Raw genomic sequence first — 15,370 nt, forward strand, 5'->3', positions numbered from 1 at the left:
GTCTCTTTTGTGTGGACAATCCCTCAAGATTTGAGTATTATTTCTATTACTGCTATAATAAAAAAGTTTAATTATCCAGATAATCATCTGAAGTGGAGAACATTTTTTCCCCCCAAAGATTGAAGACTGGGTATGAAGCTACCACTTAGATCACCAAAATTATAGAGCCCTTAACATTTCAAGAGCTGCCTACAGAGACAGTGCCCCTCTTTATGTAAAAATCCCAGTTATGTTAAAAATGAGCTGCACAGTATTCTGTTTCTTCTGGCTTTCTGTTACAACACAATGGAATCAAACACAACTTATGGGAGAATGACCATTTGTGGTCAGGCAATGGATTCCAGGATTTCAGACTGGGAGGAATTATTAACTCCTTGGAATAAAGCACTGACTGGAGCAGCTGCAAAGGAGTCAGAGAGGTACCCAAGGCTGGGAGGTCACAACACATCCAAATGGTTCAGCACTCAATGGCCAAAAACCACTGCTCAACCCCCCCCCCAAAATATCAGAAGTATGAGTAAATTACAAACAGGAGTATTGTGATAGCAGCTCATGGATCTCTGTTCCAGCTTTCTCCAAAATACTTCCAGTTAAATGCAAAGGGGTGAACTAAAAGGGAATGTTTTAATTTGATGCCTGGAGAGCAGGGCTAGTGAGGGGGAAGGTTTAAACTTCCTTATCACCCAAAAATCTGGGAGAGAAAGGTCCTGTCTGGGAAATCAGACTCCCAAAAAAGGAAGCTGGAAAAAGCTTTCAAGGATTACTGAAAGCAGTGATGGGATGGTGGCAGAACTAAGCAAGCACTAAGTCTGATGAAAGAAAGGGATTTACCCACAACAGGCATAGGGCAGATATTCCACATTCTAAGTTTCACTTCATGAGAAGTCTGGGTTTTCTGAGACATTAAATTCTGGAAAAGGAGTTGGGTAATCATGGAAAAGTTGCAAGAGAAAAGGACATAAATGTTGAACATGAAAACAGTTTTAAAAAGTACAAGATGAAGGCAACCAAACAGCAATAAAATGAACTTGGCTTCTCCAAAGAACTGTGGAAAGAAGAGAGCAGCACCCACAAAGCCTCATTAAACAGGCTGTGCTGGAGATCTGAAACTGGTAAGAGTTCAATATTCAGAATATCTGTAGGCAAGGCTGAACATACAGTAGATATTACAGACTAATCCCAGTCAACAAGAAATTCTATCTACAGGTGGATTCTTCCATTGTGAGGATGACAATGCAGGACACAGATTGTGAGGTTATTGATAGTTATTTCCACATCTGTTTGTCTTCAAATTCTTGAGGCTGGCTTCATGTTAAAGTTAAGGGGTGATGCTGCAAGCCAGAGATAATCAGGAGGATGCAAGTCTGTGGGACTTTGTAAACTCAGACATGAGTAACTACAATTAGTTCCAGGGACAGAAAACTTAAAGTTTTTCTACAGAAATTACAATTAAACCTTGTGTCCTCTTATCAGATTTTAAAAGTGCTGTTAGATGTTAGAAAAGGCAGACAAAAGAAGCCACAGAGTTGTGTGAGTTGAATTTTTTGCAAGCCCTGTGGGAGCAGAGACAGCAGAGTGAAGTGTTCATTCCAACAGCAGGCTTGGCTTTCCTGGTAATTTAATTTTAGCCTGTTTTGGAGTAAAATTATTCCAAATTATGGGTCCATTTTATGGTAAATAAGATCTCCCCATTAACAGGATAGGGATGAAGTCAACCAGCTCTGGATCAGTCCATTAGTTCTACCAGGAACTTCCAGGTATTTTCTTCATTTCATTAATCATCTGGATCATGGTAGGAACATTTTATTTCCCTCCTTTCTCCCTCCCCCTTCTCGAGGGAAAAACCTGCAAAAATGGTTTTTTACAACAAACTCCATCTCAGCAGCTTTCATTTCAAGATTTCAGCCAGTTACAATCCACACTCAGGTTCAGAAGGGAAATACCAAAAGGAACACAGATGATAGGGCTCAGTGAGCTCTAGAACTCAAATTTAAATCCAGCTTTTTTTCTCAGCTAGAACTGAAACCCTCAGACTTCTACATAAAAAGTCCTTTTGCTTCACAGGCTGTAAGAATAAAGAAATTTTGTAAAGAATGAGACACAATCAAAGGAAACAGCCTAAAGGAAGAGGAAGGAGCATGTCCTTTCAGCTTTATCAGATCTGTCCTGCAGAGCTGTAGCCCCTTTAACCACATCCCCTGCCACCTCTGCTCCTCAGAGCAGCAACGTGTCCACTTTGACACTCTGCAGCTTTCCAGCCCTGCACAGAAACACAAAATAAACTGATTTCTTTCTTTGCTGAACAACTTCTTTCTGTTCACATCTAGCAGGAGACCTGGCAGAGCAGATCCTACAGCCCATTTTCAAGGAGGGGAGCTGTCAGTGGCAATGTCAGCAGCACTGGAGGAGATTTCCCAGGGAGCTTGTGCAGCCTCCAACCCTGGAGGGCTCCAGGACCAGCCCAGACAATGCCCTGAGGAACCTGAGCTGGACTAGAAAAGAAAAAAAAAAAAAGAATTTGGACTAGAAACTGCCTCAGGTCCCTCTGGAGGTGAATTTTTGTGTGATTCCACGACAAGATAATACAGCCACAGGCAGGAGATGAGCGGAGTAAAGGAACATCCCAGCACTCCCGAAAACCCCACTGCAGCTGCTCATTTATCTCAAAGCTACCACTGCAACCAGTTATTGTGGCCACAGCTCTGCCAATTCCAGAATACTGTTCATTTTAAAAAATCCATCCTAAAGAATCAAGCCCTGTTTTGAGGTAGTTTAAGATCCAGCCATTGTTAGGAATGAATTTTTGATAACCAGTCACGAAAATTGACATTTTCAATCTCTGATAAGCCTGAGAACTCGAAGCCATCAGCACTGAAAAAAATACTGTTTCTCCACACAGGACTCAGACATAAGTTAAGGATTAAAATAGAATGGAAGTGAGGAACTTCTGACACAGCTGACAAAGCCTTTAGCACACACTAATCTTCCCTCTCAGCCCAGATGTGCAACCTCTCCCCTGCTCTCCCTGGAAGGGACAGAGCTTCCCAGACAGCTCAGAGAAGTGCTCTGCATACCAGACTCTTGTACAACACAGATATTTAAACAGTGTCTGGAGCAGGAGGGAAATAAAGCAGTCATTATCTTGATGATGATACTAGAATGAATTACTATCACTTATTGAAAGTTGTCCTTACAAAATAGTTTTTCTGACCCAGCTTTTGATCATTTATTGGTCTTTCTCAGAAAACTGAGGAGTGAAATATCAAGTATTTAGGGACAAATATTCCCCTTAGAAACTTGTGTTGAGCATTCCCAACACACATAGAACAGGCCATGAAAATCCAATGACAGAATTCAACCACCTGCTTTTCCACAACTCCTGTGCAAATGCAGCTGCCAGCACTTCCAGCACACTTGGTGACATTATTTCTAATTTCTGTAGTAAAGTGAGAAATTCGTTACTGAGAAAATCCTCTTGACCTAATACTGAGTGAAAATGTTGCAAAGTAACCCAGGTTTCCTCACTGCTTTCTGATTTATGTACTTCCACATTGAACATTACAATCATTTTTTAGGGAACAGACACAAAAAGCCCTTCAAAACAGAACTCAGAAAGTCATCTCCAGTCACCATTAGTAGTTAGTGCAATGCCCTGCGCTGTTTTTTCCTTATCTGTGAGCAGGTGTGCAAATGAATAGAACAATGTGGGCACGTTCTTCTGCCAGTGCCCAAAGAAATCCAACCAGGAGGTGCTTTACACATTCCTTACTCACAGCTCTCATTGTCTTCCCCCTGCCTATTTTAACTCTTTGCTATCTCTTTTCTCAGGAAGTGCTCAAGTTCCCTTATTTAAAGCTGCCATTGACTCATTCCAGAATTTATTTTAAAGGAGGTAATTTTGCAGAACAGTTCAAAACTGAGTTGTTACTCAGTGTACCCACTGCTTGTTATATTGTCTCTGAAAACACAATGTCACTTTGCCATCTCACTCACTCCCCAGCACTTGTGGGGAGTTTCTAAAGTGCAGCTTCAAGGTTTGATCAGTTCTGAATTTCTGTTTAATTACAGAGCACCATAAAAGAGGGAAGAAACCTCCCCTAGAGCTATTAACAAATACTGGCATCAAACTCAAGGAATGCAGGGTGTGAGGAGCAGCCGCCTGGTGACCACCCACAGCAGCAACCTCCTTGTGCAGTTAATAAATAACAATTAATAAGGAGAGGAAGTTGATGAGGAAAGGGAAGACTGAGCAAGGGAAAGGATGAGTGGAATTTGATGTTCTGTTTCCGTAAGTGATTTCTGGGAAAGCAAAAAAAAAAAAAAGGAATAAAAAAGAAGTCAAGGTTTCCCAGTTATTGTACATGACCCTTCCACTTCCATTTTTATGATAAATGCTTTATAAAAACCTGCTTGCGGTCTGCTTTAACTTCTTTTTTCTTGTACCAAGTACCCTTAAACTCGGTTGATTAAACAAACCAGCAGCCTTTTCAAGCAGGAACTTATCAGCTAGGAGTTGTACATTTAATCACGGGAGAGATCCGTTTTGAACGTAGCCATCCAAAACGCCGCTCATTAAGCGAGATTTCTCTCATTAGTCGTGCCTAATCATTCCCCGGGAGTGAAGTCAGCGTCGTGTCGGAACACGGCCTGGCTTCTCCCGGGTGTGGCACGGACTTTGCTGCGCTCCAGCACGGAGCAGCCCCGCGGAAGGTGCAGGAGGCAGGCAGGGATGCCAGAAAAGCCGGAGCCATGCGGGTGCGTGCCAGCGGCGGGGAGCCGCGGCTTTAACCCCGTGCAGCACCAAGGGGCTCGCTGGAAGCCCTGCCACCAGCCAAAGGCTGCGGCTCAAGCTGAATACAAACCCTCTCCAGTCCACGTTGACGAATTCTTTTAACAAGCCCTGTGGTTACAGGGAAGCTGGTTTCAGTCTGAGTCACTCCTGTTCAAACAGTTTACTGGAAATGGAGGGGAGGGGGAATTTTCAGAGAAGTCATGTGATGGCCAGACAAACCACAACCAGTAAAGGTTCAGTGGAGGCAAAAACAGGTCCCAGCAACGACTGACAGCCAGTGTGTGGCTGGGACGCAGTCATTTCCAAACCAGTCCTGCTGCACCTCGGCATTTCTATGGATTTAACCCTTCTCCAAGCCTCTATTCTTCCCGAGGCAGGAGAGTAAACAAACAGCAGTGGCTGATAGTAACATAGGCAACTAGAAAATATTTTTACATGGAAATTTGGCTGCAGGCGAGGCTGCACAGAAGCAAACCCCCGATGTGTAAATCATTAGTTCTTAAAGAAATGCCACTTAATGAAGCCAAACACTCACAGCCATTTAGGATTAGATATGCAAAGATATCAGTACTTTCCCCTCTTAGCAAGGAGCACCGGGATACAGCAAAGCCCACGCACTGTCACTGAGGGAGGCTGGCACCAAAAGCTGCTTTTTCACTCCTCAGCTTCAAGTGTTTCAGCATGACAGAGAACTGAGAAAAACTACCAGCCAGCAACTATCAAACTGGCAAAAAAGAGTCCCTGCTCATGTGTGTGGGGACACAAAACTGCACCAAGTGTCTGTGAGTGTGTCATTACCAAAGTGCTGCCCCAGCACTGAGCTGCACCTTCACTTCCCCTAAGTGAGGCTGCTCTGAAGGGCTGCGCTGGAGAAACTCCCTGTGGCTGAAAAGGGAGCTCTGATAAAACCCTCCTTCACTCTGCAATCCCACTGCAAGAGAGTTAACAGCGGCTGAGATGCTGTTAGAAAAGCTGGTGGTGCCTTAAGTATGAACAAATCCCCAGGGGCTGCTGGGCTCTGCCTTGTGGCAGCTCTGGGGACAAAGGAAAGCCACCTGTGACACTCCCTGCACGGAACTGGGACTCACTGGTGAGCACACAAAGGGACACTGAGGAAGGAGAAGTGAGTGTTCCTTTAAAATAAGGGGTTTTTCTCAAGTGTGCTAATGGAAAGTACAGGACAGGCACACCGGCTGCAGGTTAATGAGCTCTCCCAAAAGCCAGCACAAGCAGACAGATCACTCCGATCTGACACTCAGGACAGAAAATCCATCAATAAAGTCTTTAAAGTAAATGGCATTTTACTCTGTGTAACTCTGAATGGAGCACTAAACCTTTGCGCTGTTTAATCCTCTTAGGTCCCTTTTTTGGCTGTTTTTTTTTTTTGTGGCCCAGCCAGGAGCTTATTCCCCCTCCCAGATCCTTCAGGCTGGATGCTGTAGCCACGATCTATTCTCACCAGAGAAGATGCTCATCTGTTTCTCCAAATTACCATTGTTTTCGAGAAACAGCAGCAACAAGCTCTCTGAACAACTCACACGCAGCAAAAAACGTCAAAGCAGCTGGCTCTGCCTCGTAGGCAAAGAGCAGCCCAGCTATTCTTCAAAATCCAACACCCATCCCCAAACCTTTCAAAAAAGCTGGATGCAAGGAGAGAGACCTTTCGACTGAAAAAATGCTCCTGTCACTTGACATCAAGCATTTGCAGCACCCCCAAGGCACAGGACACTTGTCACAGCCCCCGTGTGAGGCTTCAAACTCAGGCAGAGTGGGAGAAAGCTGATGGAGGTTATAACAATTGTTAATGAGCAATTTAAAAATAGACACCACCACTGCTCATGAATACAAATTACAGGGCAAAGAGTGATAAGCTATGCTGGAGATTGGGATTTACAGAGGTCATAGGAAAGGCAGGCCTGTCTCCCACAGACATCCAGAGAAAACATGATTGAAGCCAAAAGCAAAAAGGAAGTCACATTAGCAAATGGAAAAAACTGAACTGTCAGTTTTATGAGCACAATACAATTTAATCAGATTGTCAAAGCCTCATGTTAAAAGAGTTTATAGAAACCAAACCACAAGTGGAGTTTGAAAGATTTTTTTTTTTCCCCTGGCCATCCATCCACATAACAACACGCTTCAATCCAAATTCAATTGCCAAGAAAATAAAATCAAAAGTACTGGTAAATAACAGCATCATTTTCCTTCATTAATTCCACAAGGCCATTTGTTTACTCCAGGCAGTCAATACTGCTATAGTTTGGCCTGGCCTGACAAAAATGCTCTCTAGCAAAAATTTTCTTCCCAAGAATCTCATGTGTGCTCTGGAAACCATCTCTGGCTGCTCCCACAACTGTACACACATATAATTTGCTGGGAGAGTTTCAGTAAACACAGATACTGAAGTCATGTATTGAACTGGTTTCGTTGTTTTTTTTACCACAATTTGATTTTTGTACAGTTAAGGGATTACTTTGCAAAGCAAAGATTGATGGGAGAGTAAAGAACAAAGCAGATTCTTTTTTTCCCCTGCTGCATCTTTAAAAAAATAGAAAAAATTTACTATTTATAACAGCAGAAAAGCCCTTTAGAACCTTCTAGTAGGGGGAGGTTTTTGGAAAACACAAGGTTTACTGTTAGAATTACTAGATTGCACTCAGTATTTCCAGACAAACCACTTTCATGGAAAAGCTTCATCCATTTTTTTTGAAGGAGGAAAAAGAAAAAAATGTATATTTATCTCCAGAAAATACCCTGGCAGAGGAGTTTAAAGACATCAGTGCATGGTAAATAGCATCTGCTGGTTTTTAACAGCAGTCTCATGACCTGTTTCAACTTAGTGGCAGACAAAACAGGATAAGAGGGAAAAATACAGAGGGAAAAATTTGGTGGCAAGCAGCATGAGGAAAAAATGTTTAATTTCATCTAAAACACTATCAGGAACTCGTGACCAGGATGCAAACTCCTGACCTGAAGGAAAAATTATCCACAGCAGTACCTGACTGAAATGTAGCATCAATTGCACACTGTGCACTATTCAAGCCCTGGAGAAAATAAATGACAAGAGCAACAAAAAGGGACTCGGAGCAGTTTTGCTGCATTTCCACATCAGGAAAAATGATTCCTCAGGCTGATGAATGGGTCACACACTGGTCCCTGAGGGTGCCAGTGGCAAGGCAGGCAAATGTCATCTGAAAGGGATGAGCTGAGGCTGAAAGTCATCTCTGGCCCAGGGAGGCTTTAAATGCAGCCAGAACAACCAGGATGATGGAGCAGCAGCACCTCTACCCCTGTTTTCCCAACCCAGTGTCTCCCTACCTTTATTGTGCTGTTCTTGGAACTCTAAATAATTGCAGTACTTCTAGCAAATACTTGGCTGCACTATTTTATCTGCTTCAACAAGCTGCATTCTTGTCCTCCCATCACCACAGGTATCACCCACTACAGGATCTTTTTCCATCCCTGGGAAGTCTATTGTGAACTCACACCAACTGATTCTTTGGCCCCTTCTGGTTTAATTGGGATGGTTATTTACTCCCTCGGAGTTGCTCTGTGTTTTATTAACTCTGTTGTTTTACACGCTGTCCTTACTTGTGCAGTCTCTGCGTGTTCCAGCATCTCCTCGAATTCCTGGTACTCCTCATCATCAGGTTCAGCACCCGACAGCCGGGCTGCCCTCGCCATGAAATAGGGGGGCAGCTCTCCAATGGCTGTACCAGCACCCTGGGAAAAGAACAATCCTGATTTATTTTCCTGTTTATTCCCAAACACAAAACATGTGACACGCACAAATCCCGTGGCCATTCTCCGAGCCGACAAGACCAGCTGTTTGGAGCAGTTTGCTTTCATCCACCAGGTCAGAATTCCCATCATTTCCAACAGAACGCTGTTCCCTTGGAATCCCTATTTCCCTTTCTTTTCCCTGTGCAGGGGAAAGCCTGGGAGTTGCAGGGTCAAGGAGACGTGACCTGTGCATCCCTGGGGCCCCGTGGAGCGGCGCGTGGCCGGAGCCGTGGGAGGCTGGAGCTGGTGGCCCTGCTGTCCCCCACATCCCTGCTGTCCCCCACATCCTGAGTCAGCACTGCTGTGTCTCAGTGTCTCACCCCACCACATGATGCCAGACACATTCCCCAGCATGTGACAACCAACCCTTGATCCTCAGGGGCCTCCAGAATAATCCGGGAGCTCCTCCCCGGTGCTGTCCCGGAGTTTGCTTATTCAGTCATGAGACTCTGGGCCAGTGTTTGTTAGAAAACAGACTCAGGTTTTACTACAGCAAGGGAAAAAAAGGTTAAGCAAAGCCTGAGCTGGAGTCTTCCCCCTCCTTCAGCTGGGATAGCTGGAGCCAACCCCAGATGAAAGGATGGCTGCTTTCTCACCGCAGGAAAATTGTATTTGTTTTCTCAGGACATCAAATGACTCATTTGAGTCTTGTGGGTAAAGGCAGCTTTAGCTTAACCAAGGGAAAAAAGAGAGACAAGCTAAGATTGAACATATGGATAAACAGAGGCTAATGGAACAGGAACTTGGAATTAACTCAGGATGGTTTAAATTTAGGGCAGGTAAGAGACAATAGCTGGGCACTGCACGGGAATGTGCTCCCTGCAGATGGCTTTTCTCTCCCAGGGTCAGCAGTGAGTAACAAATGCTTTTCTCCTCCTTTGAAGCAATGTGAAAGCTTTTCAATTTCCTTTGTTCCTGCTCTAGACACAGCTGCAAGCAGGAATTCCAGCTGCTGTGGATATTCCAAATCAACAGGTTGTGGTTTTAAATACCACTGCAGTTACCCAAGCTGTTAAATTCTCAGTTTGAGAACCCAAAGTGCACAAGGCCTCAAATGTTTATGCCTTTGTTTTCCCCAGAAAAAAAAATTTAAATGACTGCAACAAGCTGAACTTCATTAATCTGCATATTTCTGGCACAAGGGGAAGATAAGCCTGAAAACAGTAGCAAGAACACTTCAGAAAAATTAACTTGAGGTTATGTTCTCAGGGTGATGCAAGAAGAAAAAGTCACATTGCTCCTCCAGGCTCTGCCAATTTGCCTTGGCTTCGTTCTGTGAACTGAGGAAGAGGTTTGCATGTGTGTACTGGACATGAACTTTCTTTAAATTGGATAAGTCACATGCTCATTATTACAAAACATTTCAGAAGTGCAACAAAAATCATATGATTTCACGTCTGCAGGAGATAGGTTCCTTAAGTGCAAAAAAGAAAGAAAAAAAAAAGAAAAAAGCTGCAATTAAGGGTTCCAAAGCAGTAACTATTTAACTGTTTTTTGTAACATTAGATATTTTTCAGCATTTAACTCTGAATGCCAGTTTTACACGGAGATTCCTTGGACTCACAACAAACTGGAAAGGCAAATGCTAATCAAAATTCTTTTACAATCAGAAAAGGAAACTGGGAAATGACTCCACTAGAAAGAGTCTTTTAAACAGAGTTGATCCTGCTCAGGACACAGGCAGCCTGTTCTGCTAATCCTGAGCAATTAAACTGTTTTATTCTTTCCCCTTATTTCTTGTAAAAAACTAAAAAGGCTGCAACACATTAAAAATATAGGGCACTATTGAATTCCTTGTCCTGTGGGATGGGAGGCTGTGAAAACTGGCATTCACCTAAGAGATTGTTCCTGAGCCCTTCTGCAGGCCAGGGCTGCTGGAGCCAACTTTTACAGGGACTGAAAAAAGCATCATTTTCATCCCACCTAATAATTCCTTGGGCACAGAAGTATTTAATCCTTTTAACACTCATTATCAGCAGCAATGGCCATCACTGACATGCTGGGGACTAGGAATGATTTGAATCTCTAGCTGAAGTTGGCTGCTGATGGTTTGGTGACCCTTGTGCAGATAAATCCTCTCATTTCAGCCCACAGGACGCTCAGCCTGGGCAGCTTTACAGCCACAGCTCTGCAAAGTCATCCTGGGGTGAACTGCAAAAATCAGACTTTTCTCTTGCTGGAAGTCCCCATTATCTTTGCTAAGTAGACAGTTAGTTTAAGAGCGACAGAATCCAAAATAACTCTCTTCCACAGCTTCCATAAGAAGTGAGCTGGAATTAGGACAAAAGAAACGCTCTGGAAGCAGAGCAGCAGCAATTGCCAACTTGATTTGGCTTACAGGAAATTAGCAAGCAATGTTTATGTACTCACGAAACATTCCAAGAAAGCATAACATTACAGAGACACCACTGGAGGACAGAGGATGCTCCCCAGGGAAAAGCCAGAGGAGACAGAGTTCAGAGCAAAGGTAGCTGACAGGGAATGTGAAAAAGGGGGGCAAAGGGTGGAAAAAGTGGGATACAAATGTTCCTATTCCCTTGTCCTTTCCCTAATCTAATCCAAGGAGCTCAGACCACGAAGGCACTGTTTGTTCTCCCTCATGGCTGCTCTGGAGGACACGAGATTCCAGAGGCTGCAACTCTGCTCACTCATTTCTGAACTTATTTCTCCTCCTAGCTCAGTTTTTACATGCTGCAGATGAAGCAAGAGATGTTTACCCTCAGCTGCATTTCTATTTTGCAACCCTAGAAACGTAGCTGTAAATGCCATTTTTATTGCTTGTCTCTATTAAACAGATTTCAGCAGAGGGGGATGAGGAAGAAAACAAAAAAGAAATCTTAGATATATTTATAGTGTTGTAAGGATTTGTATGATTAGCTACTTACTGAGCATTCAGGCAATGCTGGCCTGTCATTAAGAGTGAAATTGAAGCTGTACTTTGGTTTTTGACAGGGCTGTGAGTCCACTTTCTCTGTCACTATTTTGATTTTAGTCTCTAAACTCACACAACTTGACTGGAATTTTTGTAACTAACACAACTGCTGCTAATTAAAAAATTGTAGTGACCAGTTGCCTTATAAATTAAAAAATACCAGGGCAGGCATCAGATACTGTTTTTAGAATTTCCTTTCTCTGCATTTGAGTTGGACAACCAAGAATTTAGTAATTAAATCGCCAGCTAGGGCAGGAAGTCAGCAGCAAAATGAAGTTAATTTGGCATGTAGTTCACAGCAGATGCATCTGTGTAAACTGCAATTTGAAATGATCTACATGTAATGAAAGAAACAGCCTGGCTGACCAAAACCCTCCAAAAATTAAACTTCTACAAGAAGCTGCAGAGAAAAATAAAGAGGAAAATGGAAAGGAAGTTCCAATGACAGCGTTTCCTAAGAGCCTGATTCACTTAAACAGGAAAAGCAGGTCAGCTTTTAAGTGAAAAGTGGAAGCAGGCAGAGAAACAGAAATAAAATATGTACAAATGTGGAAAAGAACACTTTTAAATTAAATGCAATTTACTGCTGCAGCCCAGAACAAGCTGTGAGACCAGGTCCCGAGTCCTGCAGATGAGGAACTGCGGCTTCACTCACGTTACAGCCCCAAAATTATTGGAATTATTTCTTGCTTAGACCTGAGAGCTGCCAGATCATCTGGGGTACAGACACCCTTCCTAAAATTTACTTTTTACATCACCAGCCTTCAAGTTCTCTGCTGGTATTTAGCAAACAGCACTGCAGCTAATAAAAATATCCCAGGAATATCCAATTAAAAAGCATTAAAATGATCAGGGCTAAAAGGTTCACTTCTCCCATTACCTTGGGCATCATTATTCTGCTAATTGAGGAACTTTTGTCTATTGCTGGCCGTAGAAATTAAAGACACAAATGGAAGTTGCAGGTTTTTCCACAAGCCTTACCCACATGCAGGCCTCCAGCCTGACTTTTGAGATGATTGCCCACAAGGAGATGGAGCCTCCAGTTGTCTCCTCATCAGGGCAGATAATTTGATCTGGGTAAGGAGGCTCAGGAAAATTCACAGAGTTACATTCATAGGCAGCAAGAGTGACTGAGGCTATGTGTGGACCCTGAAAATAAAACAAACAAACAAACAAATTAATTTCATTTGTATTTTATGTGAGTTAGAATAAAAATTAAAATTAGCCCCCTCCTCCCCCCTCCACATTTGTCCCTAGAATAAAACTTAGTGTTTATGTCTTTAAATAATATTATTTATGTAAAATTGTTGTTTGTTGGAGTTTCTTTGAAAACCATCTGAATCACAATGTTAGGCTACTAATGTACTTTAAAAAAAATTAAATATTTCTTTTGATCCACTGTAATGTTAGAGAGCCTTTCAGATTTTGACCTGCCACTTAGAAGGTTGCCAAAGAGAAATAAGAATCCTTACTTTTTTTTTAAAAAAACAAGCATTTTCAAATCTTTTACAATGTTCTCCTTAAAGTATTTATGACCTACAGCTTTATTAGAGGAGGTGTTTTCCCTACTGCTGCTTTCAGAGGATTAGGCATTTAAATTATATATTGATTTTTTTAATGACTGGGTTTAATGACATCTTGCAGCAGACTTTCTTAACTTCTGTATTTTTCTCCAACAACCAGTTGTTTAATTAATGTCAGTTTTTTTCTGAGTAAACAAGAAAGTGACCTCAGTGCTTTTTGCTAAAAAATGGTTTGAAATGTAATGCAAAACTTAAACATTATTTAAATACCATTTAACTGAATTAATTTTAGTTTCCATCTTAGACTGAAAGATTTTTTTGGACAGACCTCCAAATAAAAGGAGCATAAAAATCTATGCAAGAAATGAACTGCTACATAGTTTAAAAACCTGAAAGAATTGCCATTATTTTTAATACAAAAGAATTGAGAAGCAATTCAAATAATCTGAACACCAGACATTGTAGCTAAAAAACAATCACTTGACAGAGGTCATGGAAACACTGTCCAGGGAAGAGGGAGGGGGAAAAGAAAAATTACTGCATTAAAGTGAGATCTTTATGTAAATCCACACATTTAAATAAATCTAAAAGTTTCATTAAGTGCAGAACAAATTACACAAACTTAACTTCTGCCCTTCATTATTTGATAGGTTTTGACATCGTGCTGGGAAATATTGCCAGCAATTTTCATCTACGTTTTTATCTGCAGACTTAATTTATTTTCATTTTATTAGAGCAATAAGGGAGTTTGATATACCCCCCACAAAAAAAAAAAAAAAATTAAAAAAAAAAAATCAAAGCTGAATTTATTCCAGAGCAGAGGGAAAGTGTGACAGAGCTGAGCCTGGCCCAGAGCTCCCTTTGAAATGCAGGAGCCAGGGACACATCCAGCCCCAAAAGCTTCATTTGCACATTAAAGGGTGAAATTCCAGCGCAGGTCCCACACAAAAAGGGAAGCTCCAGCACTCCTGGATTTCCTGGGGAGATGAGGTTCACTCACCAACATTTCAGAGCAATGACACCCACACTGTAATTTTTCAGTGGCAGTGAATTAAGAATGTTGAAATGAAATCCCAGTTATATTTTCTGTGTGGCAGTGCAACTACTGTTGTCATATACAAACAATTCCAAATAAACCCATTCTTCTGGCATGCAACTGGCAGAGGAAAAGCTGCTCTGAGAGCAAGAAAATGCTTTTATTTATTCCTTGTTGCTTTACAGGAGACTCATTCCAAGTGCTTGGGTGTATTTTGGATTGCAGAAATACAAAACCTGAGAGATGATAAATGAGGCACAGTCTCTCTTGAGGAGAAGATAAAGGTTCAATGAAATAAAACTGAAAAAGAGGGGATCCAGAAATTGATACACAAGAGAGATTTTGATATGGAAGAGAGAACAAAGACTGGAAGAATGAACCAAGGAGTAATAATTTATATTAATAATGTTTCTATAAACCCTAATGGCAATAAACTTCTTGGTACCTTTAGCAAGATCATCTCCACAGCAGCTTCAGAGCTAAATAAATAAAATCTCTATTTCACTCATCAAGGTCAGATGCAAAGAGATCTGAAACCTTTCTAAACTTGTAAAGTAGATTTATGGCAAACCTGGGAACCTCTTTCTCCACTCTGAAACTTGGGGAATTTAATCCCATCCCCTGCTTGCCCCTCCCTAGGTCTGACAGCTACCTTGAGGAAAAAAAAAAAAACAAACTCTCAAGCCATCATCCGAAAATGAATGGTTTTCACCTGCAGAAATTTGCAGTGAAACTCTACTGAAAGGCAGGTTTGGATGAAGGAAATTCCCCCGTGTTTGAGTTGTAAATGACCATTCCCTCATTCCCTCGAGGCCATGGCCAAAGCAGTGAGATACTAAATCCAGAGGTGGGGCTTTCACTTCCACAAAATTTGGAATACACACCACAGCACAGAGGAACTACAGCCAGTTTATTTAGACTAGCAAGAGATTAATTTAATCACTACTATCAGTAGTGACAAGCAGCCCCCAGCCCTTGCAAGGCTTCAGCATCACCCAAATTTCTTCCCAAAGTGCACCCAAGGTGGACAAAGCAGATCCTAAAATCCCAGGGGAGCACACAAGGACAAAATGCCCAAGTGGAGATGCTGCAGGAGCCTCTCCCAGCAAAGCTGCCTCCCTGCAAGTGGCTGAACAACCTCCAAAGTCTCCTGTTGAGAGCCCTCCCAGTCTCAACAAATGTCTGCAAAAGGAAAAATTTCACAGGGAGTAGCCAATGGAAAAAAAAAAAAAAAGGCATTTCACCAAACAGCTGCGAATGGCCACCTGAAGGCCAGCCCAAAGGAACAGAACTCTCCCAGAGCA

General features: G+C 42.2%; 1 protein-coding gene across 10 annotated transcripts in view; it reads right to left on the reverse strand.

The window, feature by feature from the left end:
- The window catches only part of VMP1 (vacuole membrane protein 1), a 62,246-nt gene that overhangs the window by 25,070 nt on the left and 21,806 nt on the right, over nt 1-15,370 (reverse strand). For all 10 annotated transcript variants that reach the window (XM_077787564.2, XM_077787565.2, XM_085557070.1 and 7 more), the window contains 2 exons: nt 12,489-12,656; nt 8,384-8,515 (listed from right to left, as the gene is read on the reverse strand). In XM_077787564.2, coding sequence (XP_077643690.1) covers nt 8,384-8,515; nt 12,489-12,656 — 300 coding nt within the window. The remainder of the gene's footprint in view (nt 1-8,383; nt 8,516-12,488; nt 12,657-15,370) is intronic.

Source organism: Lonchura striata, chromosome 19, assembly GCF_050655825.1.
Source record: "Lonchura striata isolate lonStrDom1 chromosome 19, ASM5065582v1, whole genome shotgun sequence".
In the NCBI taxonomy this organism is placed as follows: Eukaryota; Metazoa; Chordata; class Aves; order Passeriformes; family Estrildidae; genus Lonchura; species Lonchura striata.